The sequence below is a fragment of the Anser cygnoides genome, chromosome 34 (assembly GCF_040182565.1).
Source record: "Anser cygnoides isolate HZ-2024a breed goose chromosome 34, Taihu_goose_T2T_genome, whole genome shotgun sequence".
In the NCBI taxonomy this organism is placed as follows: domain Eukaryota; kingdom Metazoa; phylum Chordata; class Aves; order Anseriformes; family Anatidae; genus Anser; species Anser cygnoides.
The window spans coordinates 1,450,134-1,462,617 of NC_089906.1; the positions used below are offsets into that span (position 1 = coordinate 1,450,134).

At 66.8% G+C, this 12,484-nt stretch overlaps 3 protein-coding genes across 13 annotated transcripts; 2 read left to right on the forward strand and 1 right to left on the reverse strand.

Annotated features, from left to right (window-relative positions):
• The first annotated feature begins 410 nt into the window (after positions 1-410).
• Positions 411-5,205, forward strand: LOC136788289 (snRNA-activating protein complex subunit 2-like). 5 transcript variants are annotated; one of them, XR_010827160.1, is made up of 9 exons: positions 421-634; positions 1,317-1,436; positions 1,537-1,602; positions 2,299-2,469; positions 3,045-3,341; positions 3,707-3,753; positions 3,831-4,049; positions 4,658-4,762; positions 4,836-5,205. XR_010827160.1 is itself a non-coding variant. In XM_066986577.1 (5 exons), the coding sequence occupies exons 1-5, from the start codon at positions 437-439 to the stop codon at positions 2,856-2,858; spliced, it is 576 nt and encodes a 191-aa protein (XP_066842678.1). In that variant the 5' UTR covers positions 411-436; the 3' UTR covers positions 2,859-3,036. The 5 variants fall into 5 exon arrangements, 1 of the variants encoding a protein (XP_066842678.1); XR_010827159.1 differs by having other exon boundaries at positions 3,707-4,049; XR_010827161.1 differs by lacking the exon at positions 3,707-3,753.
• Positions 4,052-7,602, reverse strand: LOC136788286 (calponin-1-like). Of its 7 annotated transcripts, none has more exons than XM_066986565.1 (6): positions 7,181-7,598; positions 5,749-5,870; positions 5,587-5,653; positions 5,033-5,498; positions 4,819-4,903; positions 4,447-4,471 (listed from the first exon to the last, which is right to left on the reverse strand). In XM_066986565.1, exons 1-6 carry the CDS (start codon positions 7,241-7,243, stop codon positions 4,462-4,464), a joined length of 813 nt encoding a protein of 270 aa, XP_066842666.1. In that variant the 5' UTR covers positions 7,244-7,598; the 3' UTR covers positions 4,447-4,461. The 7 variants fall into 7 exon arrangements, with proteins under 7 accessions (XP_066842670.1, XP_066842668.1, XP_066842671.1 ...); XM_066986564.1 differs by lacking the exon at positions 4,447-4,471 and adding an exon at positions 4,640-4,739; XM_066986569.1 differs by lacking the exon at positions 5,033-5,498 and having other exon boundaries at positions 4,052-4,471.
• Positions 7,603-9,226: 1,624 nt separating this feature from the next.
• On the forward strand, positions 9,227-12,392 carry ECSIT (ECSIT signaling integrator). The gene is given in 8 exon segments (XM_066986411.1): positions 9,227-9,477; positions 9,953-10,350; positions 10,841-10,978; positions 10,981-11,060; positions 11,372-11,426; positions 11,530-11,680; positions 11,875-11,975; positions 12,056-12,392. Coding segments are annotated over 8 exon segments (1,377 nt in total). The 3' UTR covers positions 12,259-12,392.
• Positions 12,393-12,484: the final 92 nt, after the last annotated feature.

Genomic DNA, 12,484 nt, shown 5'->3' on the forward strand with positions numbered 1-12,484 from the left:
TTACGCCCCTAATTAAGCCTCCCAACCCAAGCCTTTGGGTAGACCTGATCTCCCTTGGGGAGCCTTTACACAACCCCCCCACACAACGGGACCCTGCGCCTTCTCTCTCTCCAAACTACCCTAAATGTAACCCTAATTACGCCCCTAATTAAGCCTCCCAGCAGAAGCCTTTGGGTAGACCTGACCTCCCTTTGGGAGCCTTTACACAGCCCCACACGCAACAGGACTCTGCGCCTTCTCTCTCTCCAAACAACCCTGACCCTAACCCTAATTACGCCCCTAATGAAGCCTCCCAGCAGCAGCCTTTGGGTAGACCTGCTGTCCCTTTCTCCTCCCCCCCCGAACCACATCTCCCAGCACCCCCCGGCGGGCCGTTCCCTGCCAGCTCCCCCCGTTTCCACCCCGTTTCGTCGCCCTGACGCCATCTCCCCGCGCCATGAAGCCTCCCCCCCGGCCCCGCCTGGTCCCGGCCCGCTTCGCCGAGGCCCCGGCGGGGAGGCCCCGGGCCGCGGCCTGGTCGCTGCGGGAGAAGCGATCGCTGCTGGCGGCGCTGCGGGCCCAGGCCGCCCTCGGCCTCCCGGAGCTCCAGGCCCGGCCGCTGCGGGAGAGCCTCCCCCGGCGGAGCGAGGCCGAGGTGGGCCCGGGGGGGGGCTTAAAATCCCGGGGGGGGGCTTAATGGCCCGGGGGGGGGGTCCTTAATATCCCGGGGGGGGGCTTAATGCCCGGGGGGGGGTCCTTAATATGCTTGGGGGGGTCTCAGGGAGGGTCCTTAATGGCTTGGGGGGGGGCCTTAGTAATCTGGGGGGGGGGGGGCTTGGGGAGGGGGGGGGGACTCCTGGAGAGGGTCCTTAATGGCTTGGGGGGGGGGTCCCTTAATATGCCCGTGGGGGGGGGGGTCCTTAATAACACGGGGGGGTCCTTGGGGGGGGGTTGGAAGGGGTCCTGGGTCCCCAATTCCTCGGGGAGGGGGCTTGGGGGGGTCCCCGGGGGGGTCCCGGGTCCCTGCGTACCCCAAGGTACATGGGGGGGGCAATGGGGGGGTACAATGGGATGGGGGGGGGTCTGGGGGTGCACCGGGGGGAAATGGGGGGGTACATGGGGATGGGGGGGGTGCACGGGGGGGGGCTGGGGGTACACGGGGGGGGCAACGGGGGGTTTTGGGGTGGCAATGGGGGGGGGGGCATATCAGTGGGTCCTACGGGGTCGGGGTGGGTGGCAGCTCCCGGGGGCTGGAACTACGGGATATTTTTTGGGGGGGGCTATGGGGTATTTGAGGGGGGGGGTCCCTAATTCCTGTGCCCCCCCCCCCGGCAAAGATCCTCGGCCTGGTGTCGCGGCTGCGGGGCCGGGCGGCGCGCGAGGCCGTGGGCACCCAGCACCGCGCCTGCCTGGAGGAGCAGCGGCGCCGCCGCGCCCGGCGCCCGGCCCCCATCGAGGTGAGGACCCCCCGCCCCAGGGGGGGGGACACGATTTTTTGGGTGGGGGGGGGACACGGGGGGGTCATATTTGTGGGTTTTCGCCTCCCCCCCCCTCCAGGTGTGGCTGGAGCTGGCACAGACGCTGGCGGAGGGCGTGGAGGAGGCAGCGGCGGCGTTTTCGCAGGTGGGGGGGGTAAAAAATGGGGTGGGGGTAAAAGTGGGGGGGGTGGGGGGTAAATGGGGGGGGTGGGGGTAGATTGGGGGAGGTCGGGGGTAAATTGGGGGGGTTCAGGGGTAAGTTGGGGGGGTTCAGGGGTAAATTGGGGGTTTCAAATGAGGGGGGTGAGGGTAAAATGGGGGGGGTTAAATGGGGGCTGGGGGTAAATTGGGGGGGGGGACCGGGGGTAAAATGGGGGGGTGGGGTAAAGTGGGGGGGTTGGGCGTAAAATGAGGGGGGGGGTTAAATGGGGGAGCCCAAATTGGGGGGGGTGGGACAAGGGGGGTGAGGGTAAAGTGGGGGGGGGGTAAAATGGGGATAAAGTGGGGGGGGTAAAATGGGGGGCTGGGGGTAAAATGGGGGGGTTGGGGGTAAAGGGGGAGTAAATTGGGGGGGTTGGGGGAAAATTTGGGGGGTTGGGGTTAAAGGGGGGTTAAAATGGGGGGGGCTGGGGGTAAATTGGGGGGGGGGGACCGGGGGTAAAATGGGGGGGTGGGGGGTAAAGTGGGGGGGGTTAAATTGGGGGATAAAATGGGGTTAAAAGGGAGGGTCCTTAATGGCTTGGGGAGGGGGAGTCTTAGTAATCTGGGGGGGGGGGGGGGGGCCTTAACATCGCCAGATGGTCTCCGAGGAAGGTAACTCCTCTGGGGTCTCCTTAAACAGGGGCTGAGCTGCTGGGGGCACGGCTGGATTTGGGGTCCCACAGGTGTGACTGTCTGGGAGACCCTCAGCCTCATTCCCCCTCCCCATAACAACCCAGTGGTGAAATTGGGTGCTGGGGATTTTTCGTTATCTCACTTTGTTGAGGTCCTGCCTCGTGTCAACACACTGGTGGTGAGTGGAAACCCCTTGAGACCCAACCCCTTCCCGGCCCTCTCCTTCCCACACCTGCTCCTCCTATTTTGGGTGTGGGTCAATGGTATTTTTGTAGGGTTTGCAGCTGGGGGCAGGTAGGGAGGTGGAGACCAAACGTGTTTTCCCAGTGGCTGCTGTGGAGGAGCATCAGCGACGGGTTTTACCCTTCACCCTTAGCCTTTTCAACCCCCCTTCCCCATTTCCTATTTTCATAAATTACCAAGTTGCAGCAAAAAAAAAATAAAATTGCTTGAAAGCACATTAAGGACATTTCTGCCGGCATGGCAAAGCTGCCCAGGGTGTGGAAAGGGTTTTTGCAGTCTCCTTTCTTTCATCACTTCCCGCAGCGGGACGCAACCTTGTGCTGAATCCCAAGGAGATAAAATGAGTCATAGCCCAGAGACATTTCTGCTTTACGAGGTCCCCTCTGTGCTTTATTGTATTCCTTGAAATGAAAGCCAGTTTCTTTTCTTTGCGTGGAGTTAGTCCCTTCTGCCTCTGCTCCTTGCACCTCACCTCCGTCCCCCCTGCCTGTCTCCCTCTCTATCCCCCAGCCGCAGTCCCTGCCCCGACCCTCTGGGTGCTGCAGGGACAGAAGGAATATTTCTTTGGAGACGCTGTCACGCTGGTGTGCACCACTCCCCCCAGCATCACTGGGAAGCTGACGTACCAAATTTTTGGCGAGGCTGGCTGGGCAGTTTCAGGATTTAGCTCGACGAATAACTACACGTTTGAGTTCGTCCTCTCCCGAATGCAACACAGGGGGCCGCATTTCTGCAGCTATTCCCTCAAGCAAGGTCGGAAGCAGCTCATATCCCCAACCAGCGAAAAACTGGTGATCAAGATTGGAGGTGAGCTGTGTGATTTCTTTATCTTTCTCTCTGCTTTCTCCCTCCTCTCTGAGAACTATTCAGATGCCCAAACGTGGGTGTCAGCTATCGCCCCGCAATGTGACAACTCACCTGGAAATCAGGATTGGTGGGCTTTGTGGTTTAACCCAGCCCATCCCCAAAATCAGTAGGATTTCTGGGTGGAGGATTTATCTTTCTGGGACCAGCATGGTCTGGAAGGTGGCTGCCACTGGCGCTCTTCTCATGTCGTGGCAGGAAGCCTACAATCCCAAGCTTTGCTGCATGCAGTGGGAAGGCAAACAACTGGAGATCCGTTTGTGCTGTCCTTATTGCTACGTCTCCATTTATTCCTCCCCTTTTCTCAGACCACCTTCCCCAGCCCCTGCTGATGGTGGAGTCCCCGCTGGGAGAGGTGATGGCAGGAGATCTCCTGAGCATCATCTGTAAGGCCCCTGGAGACGCCACTGTACGGAGGTTTCACTTCTACAGGGATGGCCAAGAGGTCCTCCCTACGACAGAAGGCTCTGAGGACAATGCAGCAGATCACGGGGGCAATTTAAGGACTTCCATGGTCCTCCAGCTCCCACGTGCTGGTCCCCAACAGAGTGGAAACTTTACCTGCAAGTATGAGGAAAAAAAGCCTGAGAGGTGGATCCCGTCCTTCACAAGCCAAGCCGTGGTCTATCAGTATAAATGCCCAAAAGAAAGGTGAGCTGGCCATCCATCCACCCACCTAACAATCTGTCAGTCCATCCACCACCAACCCATCCATCCATCCACCCATCCATCCATCCAGTAACCAGCCCATTAAACCATCCCTCTCTCCATCTGTCCATCCGTCTGTCCCTCCCTCTCTCCATTTTTTCCTGAAACGATTCCATTCCAGTCCCTGTACATTCCTCTCCAAACTAGCTGATTTTTGCACCGGGCAGCTGCTCTATCTATCCGATCACCATCCTTCTGTCCATGACTCAGCCCACCCAGTCTTGCACCCACCTCTCCCTCCCTCTCAGCCCTTCCATCACCCCAACCACCCCAAACAAGTATCGAGCATCCCTCTGTCCACCTTTATGGCTCAGCAGCCTCTCCTTGGCCTCCCAAGCCATTGTTCCCAAATTTCTCAGTGCCTCCTGCAGAGCCAAGCAAGCGGGGAAAGTCTTTGGGTGTTCAGCACTCAGGACCTGAGCAGAATGCCTGGAGACGGAGGGGTGGGGAAAGGGAAAGAGAGATGGTGGCGGAACGATGCTCACAGCCTTCCCTCCGTCAGCACGCATGAACTGTGTCTGCATCTCCTAACCTGTCCCACCCTCTTGCAGGGAAGAGCTGCTTCCTTCTTCTACGGCTCCTGGTTGTGGGCGGCTGCTTCCTCACCATCAACAGCCTCATCCTCCTCTTCTTCTGGGCCCGGGGGAGAACCAAAGGTACACCCTGAGCTGAGGGGGGAATCGCCCCCACCTTTGGGCTCCCCACCACCCACCTCGCTCCTTCCCGCAGACGCCTCGTTCCTGTCTGGAGCCAGCCCTGCCGGGATCTCCCAGCTGCACGCCAGATCCCCACACACCCTTCAGGAGGAGAATAAGTATGAGGAACACTAATGAGAGGAAGATGCTGTGGGCGATTCCACCCCTAAAGACCGCTCCCTGCTGAAGACGCATCCCAAAAGACTGGTGTGCGGCCAAACAGGTGCTCACCTGTGGGAAAACAAAGCAAGAAACGGTTCCTGGGAGGATGAAAGAAGTAGAAAGGGGTCGTTTCACGTGGTAGAGGGGAGGGAGGAGACATGGACGTTGTCGGGAAGGGTGATTGTGAAAGAGAAAATGAAGAAAGACCAGAAATAAAAATGGAAATGGTGAGGAAAAAGAAAGGAGTGAGAAAGGGTGAGAAATGAAATGGAGAGACAAACAGTGTGAGTGAAAAATGAAAGCATGGACAGAGGCTGAGACAGAGTGAGAGAGGGATGGGGAAGAAAAGGGATGCCAGGAGCATCGAGGAGGGCACGACGGTGGGAAGAGCAGGTTGGAGAGGTGAAGGAGAAGAAAAAAGGTGGAAGGAGAGCGTGTGGTTGGTGTTCTCAAACAGGTCGTTGGCCTCGAAGATGTCGTGGGGCTTCACCCCGTAGCGCGTGATGGCCCGCAGGAAGTTCCCGATGTTCTCCAGCTGCCGCAGACACCAACCCCGGGTTTTTTTTATGGCCCCCCCGGCTTTTTATGGTTCCCCCCCCGCCTTTTTATGGTCCCCCCCTCACCTTGTGCCAGTTCTGCACGGGGTCGTTCACCTTCTGCACCGAGCCGGGCTGCAGCTTGTTGATGAGCCTGGGACGGGGTCACCATGGGGGTCACCGGGGTCTGTGACCCCTTGGATAGGGTCGGGGGGGGTGTTTTTTTTTTTGGGGGGGGGGGGATCGTACTCGCAGAGGATGACGCCGTCCTTGAGGCCGTCCATGAAGTTGTCCCCGATGCGGCGCCCGGTGGCCCCCTCGATCCAGGCGCGCAGCTCGCGCTCCCGCTGCGGGTCGTACTTCTGCGCCAGCTGGGGGGGGCACGGGGGGGGGGGGGGCGTTATGGGGAGAGGGGGCACGGGGGGGGCATCAGCGGACATCAGCGGGAGGCATGGGGGGTGTTATTGGGGTCAGGAGGGGCGTCATTGGGGTCGGGGGGCACGGGGGGCTTTATTTGGGGGCGGTGGCATCATTGGGGGCGTCAGTGGGGCCGGGGGGGGGGCCACAGGGGGTGTCATTTGGGGAGGGGCATGAGGGACATCATTGGGGTTGGGGTGAACATCAGTGGGGGGCGTCACTGGGGTCGGGGGCATCAGTGGGGGGCGTTATTTGGGGGGTCACGGGGGCGTCAGTGGGGTCAGGGGGGCCATGGGGAGTGTCAGTGGGGTGGGGGGGCGCACGGGGGAGACGTGATGGGCTCAGGGACATCATCGGGGGGGGGGAATGTGGGGAACATGGGGACACCCCTGGGTGGGGGGTTCCGGGGGGACATCACTGGGGTCGAGGGGGGCACGGGGGGCGTTATTTGGGGTCGAGGGGGCCACGGGGGCTCAGGGACATCACTTGGAGGGGGGGACACGGGGACACCCCCGGGTGTGGGGGTGCGGGCAGAGGCAGTCCCCAGCCCCCTACTGCGGGGGGGGGTGGAGGAGGGGGGCTGGATCCCTCCGGGTGCCCCACGGGGGGGAGGGCGCACCGAGGGGGGGCCCGGCGACGGGCCCGGTGCTGCCGCCCCCCGGCCCTCCGAGCCCTTGCCCATATATAGCCCCGGGGCCGCCGCCGCGCTCCGACGCCTTATAAGGGCTCGCGGCGGGGCCGGGGGGGCCCGCCGCCCCCCCCCCGGCCACCCAGGGCCCCCCCCCGCCGCTTAACCCTTCCCGAACCCCCCGCGGAGACGGCGGGGGAGGGAAACGGCGCGGACCCCCTCCCTTCCCTCCCCCCGATTCCCCGTGGGGAAACTGAGGCACGGCTTGGGGGGGCACGGGGGGCGTCGTTGGGGCCGGGGGGCGTTATTGGGGTCAGGGGAGGCACCGGGGGGCATCGTCGGGTTCGGGGGGCGTTATTGGAGTCGGGGGGAGCACGGGGGGCGTTATTTGGGGTCGGGGGGCGTCATGGGGGTCGGGGGGAGGGCGGGGGGGCGTCTTTGGAGTCCCCCCCCCGGCCCCTTCCCCCCAGCCCCGTGTCCCCACCCGCGACCCGGCAGCACCAGGGACAGCGCCAGCCCCGGACCAGCCCCGGGAATCCCGGTTCCCCGCCCCCCCCTCGACCCCCTCGACCCCCCGACCCCCCGACCCCCCCCGGCCCGGTTGGGCCCGGTTGGGCCCGGTTCGGTTCCGCCCACCTTGTTCTTGACCTCGGCCGACAGCCCGTAGGCCGGCCCGCGGTTGAAGTTGCCGTTCGACATCGCCTCGGTTTGCCCGGTTCGGCCCGGTTTAGTCCGGTTCGGTCCGGTTTAGCCCGGTTCGGTCCCGGTTCGGCCCGGTTTAGCCCGGTTCGGTCCCGGTTTGGGTCTGGGCTGACCCGGTTTGGCCCGGATCGGATCGGTTCGGAGCTGATTCGGTACCGGTTCGGTCCCGGTTCGGTTCGGATCGGCTCCGGTTTGGCCCGGTTCGCTCCGGTTCGGCTCCGGTTCGGCCCCGGCTCGGTTCGGCCCCGCTCGGCTCGGCTCGGTTCGTCCCGGTCCCGGTCCCGGTCCCGGTCCCGGCGCCGCCGCCGCCACTTTTAAAAGTCGGTGGCGGGCGCGGGGCCCCCCGGCGCGGGGCCGGGCCAGCCAATGGGCGCCTCCCGCCGCGCTGACGTCACCGCGGGGGGGCGATGGCGTCATTTTTTCCACATTTAGCGGGGGGATCCCGGGATGGGGGGGGGGTCCGGGTCTCCCCCCGACCCCCCTCAGCCCCCCCGTCTGTCCGTCCGTCTGTCCGGGTGTCCCCCCTTCCCCTGCCCGCCCCCCCCGGGCATCCCTCGCCCTGTCCCTCCGTCCGTCCGTCCGTCCCTCTGTCTGTCCGTCCCTCTATCCGTCTGTCCGTCTGTCCGTCTGTCAGGCCCCCTCCGTCCCTCTGTCCATCCCTCTCTGTCCGTCCGTCCGGCCCTCTGTCCGTCCATCCGTCTGTCCGTCCGTCAGGCCCCCTCCGGCCCTCTGTCCCTCTCCCCATCCTCCTGTCCTGTCCGTCCCGCTGTCTGTCTGTCTGTCAGGCCCTCTCCATCCCTCTGTCCGTCCCTGTGTCCATCCCTCTGTCCATCCCCCTGCCTGTCCCTCTGTCCATCCCTCTGTCCGTCCCTCTCCATCCCTGTCCATCCCTCTGTCCATCCCCCTGCCTGTCCCTCTGTCCATCCCCCCGTCCCTCCCTGTGTCCATCCGTCTCCGTCCCTCTGTCCGTCCGTCCGTCCCTCTCCATCGCCCTGTCCCTGTGTCCATCTCTCTCTCCGTCCCTCTGTCCATCCCCGTCTGTCCCCCATCCGTCCCTGTGTCCGTCCCTCTGTCCGTCCATCTGTCCATCCCTCGCCATCCCCGTCTGTCCCCGTCTGTCCCCGTGTCCGTCCCCCTGTCTGTCCCTCTCCATCCCTGTCCGTCCCTCTGTCCGTCCTTCCCCCTCTGTCCATCCCCGTGTCCGTCCCCGTGTCCCCCTGTCTGTCCCCCTCTGTCCCTCTGTCCATCCCTGTCCGTCCCCGTGTCCCCCTGTCCGTCCATCCCAACCCCCCTCCCCATCCCCCCCCCCCCCCCCGGTGCCGTCACCGGATCGGACTCCGCGTGTGGGGGGCGGGGCGGGACGGGGGCGCTTCGTCACGGGCGGGGAATGCGCCCTCCGGTACCCCCCCTCCGGTACCCCCCCCCCCCTCCGGTACCCCCCCCCTCCCCCTCCGGTACCCCCCCTCCCCCTCCGGTACCCCTCCCGTACCCCCCTCCCCCCGTACCCCCCCTCCCGGTGCCATCCCCCCCCGCCCCCCCCCCAGGGCCATTTGCCGAGGGGGTCCCGGGCGGGGGGTCCCATGGGTGGGGGAGGGCCGGGGGGGGCCGGGGTCCTGGGAGGGGGGGGTCCCATGGGTGGGGGAGGGGCGGCCGGGGGGAATCCCGGGGGTGGGGGCGGGGGGTCCCGGTCCCTGCCGCCCTCCCCCCCCCCGCGCCCGGAGCCGCCGTTTCCATTTATAGCAGCGGCCGCCGCTCTGACGTCACCCTGCCCCCCTCGTGACGTCACCGCCAGCCTCGGGCTCTGACGTCACACGGTGGGCCCGCGGCCGTGAGGTCACCGCGGCTCCCCGGCCGTGACGTCACCGCGGCTCCCCGGCCCCGCCATCACCGCTGGGGCGCGCGCTGTGACGTCACGGGGGAATCCTCCGGAGCCCCGCGCGGGGATTGGCTGCGTCTGGCCACGCCCCCTGGGTTGCCGGAATGCCCGCGGCTCGCCCCGCCCCGCCTCACCGATTGGCCGCGCCTGGCCCCGCCCCGCCTCGCCGGGATTGGCCGCGCCTGGCCCCGCCCCCTGCCCCGGAAGCGGTTCCCGGCGCCGGTGGCGGAGCCGGGCCCGGGGCGGGCGCCATGAGGCTGAGCGGGGCGCGGGGCCTGGCGCGGCTCTGGGGGGGCGGCGGCGGCGGCGGTGGCCTGAAGGTGGGGGGGGGGCGGGGACACCGGGGGGGGGGTATGTGGGGGTCACGGGGGGCACGGGGCCGGCACGGGGCCGGCAAGGGGCCGGGGGGGGGCACGAGGGGACGGCGATGGGGGATGGGGATGGGGGGGAGGGGCTGACCTCCCCCTGCCCCCCCGCCCCCACTAACTCTCCCCCCCTTTTCCTGTCCCCCCTTTCCCCCCCCACCCCGTCCCACCCCCCTTCCCCTACCCCCTTTCCCCTGTCCCCGCCCCCCATCCCCCTTTCCCCTGTTCCCCCTTCCCTTGCCCCCCCCCTTTCCCCGGGCCCCCCCTTCCCTTATCTCCCTCCTTCTCCTATCCCCCCTCCCCTCTGTTCCCCCCCACCTCGTCCTCACCCCCCTCACCCTGCCCCCCTTCCCCTATCCCCCCATCCCCCCTTATCCCCCCTCCCCCTTCCCCCCCGCCTCCCCCCTTTCCCTTGTGCCCCCCTCACCCCCCATCCCCCCCCGTTCCCCTCCGTCCCCCCCCCAGCTTGTCCGCCCCCTCTCCCACGCCCCCAAATCCCCCCCAGCCCCCAGCCCGCGCCCCCCTCCGACGAAGAAGAGGAGCGGCGCCGCGAGGGGCACCGCAGCCACGACGAGGCCGAGGCCGAAGACCCCCGCGGGGGGGCCCCGCCGCCTTCGCCGCCGCCCTGGAGGCCCTGGAGCGAGCCCCGGGGCGGCGCCGGGGGCACCTGGAGCTGGTGCCGGCGGCGCTGGCGGCCATGGCGGCGCTGGGGGCGGCGCGGCAGCGCGAGGCCTACCACCGCCTGCTGCGCCTGCTGCCCCGCGGGCCCTGGCTGCCCCGGGGGGCGATCCAGCGCCTGCTGCACCCCTTCCCCCGGCAGCAGGAGTGCGGCCTGCAGGTGCTGGAGCAGATGGAGCGATACGGTACGGCGGGGGGGGGGGCGGGTTCACGAAATACCCGAATTTCAGCGTTTTCCCCCGAAACGTCGTCGTTTTCCCCCCGAATCTCGTCCCCACCCCCAAGGTGTGATGCCGGACGCGCTTCCTGCTGCTCGGCGTCTTCGGCGCCCGACCCCCCCCAGCTTACCAAAATTTCGTCGTTTTCCCCCGAAATTTCATCGTTTTCCCCCAAACCTCGCCCCCCAGGTGTGATGCCGGACGCAGCTCCTGCTGCTCGGCATCTTCGGCTCCTGACCCCCCCTGGTTTACTGAAACACCATCATTTCCCCCCAAAATCCCCTCCCCAAATTTCCTCATTTTCCCCCAAATCTCCTGATTTTTCCCCCCAAATCTTGCTCCCCCCCCAGGCGCGATGCCGGACGCGGGGACGCGCTTCCTGCTGCTCGGCATCTTCGGCTCCTGACCCCCCGGTTTACCGAAATTTCATCTTTTTCCCCCAAACCTCACCCCCCAGGCGTGATGCCGGACGCGGAGACGCGCTTCCTGCTGCTCAGCATCTTCGGCCCGCGCAGCCGCCCGGTGCGGAAGTGCCAGCGGATGCTGTACTGGCTGCCGCGGCTGCGCCACGCCGACCCCCACCCGCTGCCCCCCGCCTGCCCCCCGGCCTCGCCGCCGCCCGCCTGGGCCTGCGCCGCATCGCCAACGACCCCGACGCGCGGCTCACCGTCTACCAGGTTGGGGGGGGGGGGCACCGTGGCCCCCCCGTGGGGTTTTGGTGTCCCCCCTGCAGCGCCCCCCATTTCCCCCGTGGGGCACCGGTGTCACTGCGGCCCCCCCCTTGGGGTTTTGGTGCCCCCCTCCCATTTCCATCGCACAGGGCATGGGGGGGCACCGTGGCGCCCCCACTTTGGGGTCTGATGTCCCCATCCCCCCCCCATTTCCCCATGGGGCATGGGGGGGGGGGCACAGGTGGCACCGTGGCCCCCCCACTCGGGGTTTCGGTGTCCCCCCCCCCCGGTGACCCCAAGCTTACCCACCCCTGCAGCACCCCCACCCAGCCGGCGGCGCAGATGAGGGCTTGGTGCAGCCCTACATCATCGGTGAGCACCGGCGGGGGATAATTAACGTGTGGGGGGGCTAATTCAGGCAAGGGGGGGCACTGGGGGGGTCACAGCCGGGCTCACCCCCCTTCCCTCCCCCCAGGCAGCCAGAGCGAGGAGCAGCGCGAGCTGCTGGCCCGGCACGGCCCCGCGCGGCCGGTGTTCGTCGAGGGCCCCTTCCCCCTGTGGCTGCGCAGCACCCGCCTGGAGTACTACGTGCTGCGGGGTGACCCGCTGCCCCCACCTGCGGGTGAGCCCCCCCATCATCTGAGCCCCCCCCCCCTTTGGGTAAACCCCCCAGGACCCCCAGCACAAGCACGTCTCCTTCCCCTGGGTGGGCAGGGATGGGACTGCCCCCCCCCCCCCCCCGGCCCCAACTGGGACTTGGTGCCCCCCTTGTGTAACTCCGGGGGGGGATGCTGCCCCCATACCCCCCCCCACCCCACAGGACCCCCCCGGACCCTGAACGGAGCCTCTACTACCCCCTCTACCTCGACCTGGACCTGGAGCGCGGCCCCTGGGACGACAACAACTTCGACGTGGACGAAGGTGAGCTGGGGGGGGGGACACACACACACCTCTGCCCCCCCCCCCCAAAGCCCCCCCCCCGACCCTTTTCCCCCCCTCAGTGGAAGAAGGCCCCATCTTCGCCCTCTGCATGGCGGGGGCGGGCGACCAGCGCACCCTGGCCAAGTGGCTGGCGGGGCTGCAGGAGACGAACCCGGTCCTGGGGCGCACCCCGGTCCTGTTCCGCCTGGGGGGGGGCACCGCCGCCCCCCAGCTCTGGACCCCGCCACGCCGCGCCTGGCAGAGCCCGACCCCCCGAGCTTGACCCCCCGAAGCGCTGCGGGGCCGCTGGGCACGGGGCGAGGGCTGAGGCTGCTGGGGGGCACCCATGGGGGCTTCGTGGGGGGGGCGCCCCCTTCTTGCAGCCCCCGGTCAATAAATGGAGGTGGTGTGGACTGAGAGGTGCCTCGTGTTTTTTTTGGGGGGGGGGTCCCTGTTTTTGGGGTGGTCTCTTTGGGGAGGGGGTCCCTGTTTGGTGGTAGGGGCCCCCC

Excerpts from the sequence above, each read along its gene's own strand:
- LOC136788289 (XM_066986577.1), top strand. The coding sequence starts at position 437 with ATGAAGCCTCCCCCCCGGCCCCGCCTGGTCCCGGCCCGCTTCGCCGAG. Across the intron at positions 635-1,316 it reads CCCGGCGGAGCGAGGCCGAG|ATCCTCGGCCTGGTGTCGCG; the intron begins GTGGGCCCGGGG and ends CCCCCGGCAAAG. Across the intron at positions 2,470-2,837 it reads CTCGTGTCAACACACTGGTG|CGGGACGCAACCTTGTGCTG; the intron begins GTGAGTGGAAAC and ends CACTTCCCGCAG.
- LOC136788286 (XM_066986564.1), bottom strand. The coding sequence starts at position 7,243 with ATGTCGAACGGCAACTTCAACCGCGGGCCGGCCTACGGGCTGTCGGCC. Across the intron at positions 5,871-7,180 it reads CGGCCGAGGTCAAGAACAAG|CTGGCGCAGAAGTACGACCC; the intron begins GTGGGCGGAACC and ends TGCCCCCCCCAG. Across the intron at positions 4,904-5,032 it reads CTTGCTTTGTTTTCCCACAG|GGTGTGTGGGGATCTGGCGT; the intron begins GTGAGCACCTGT and ends CTCCTCCTGAAG.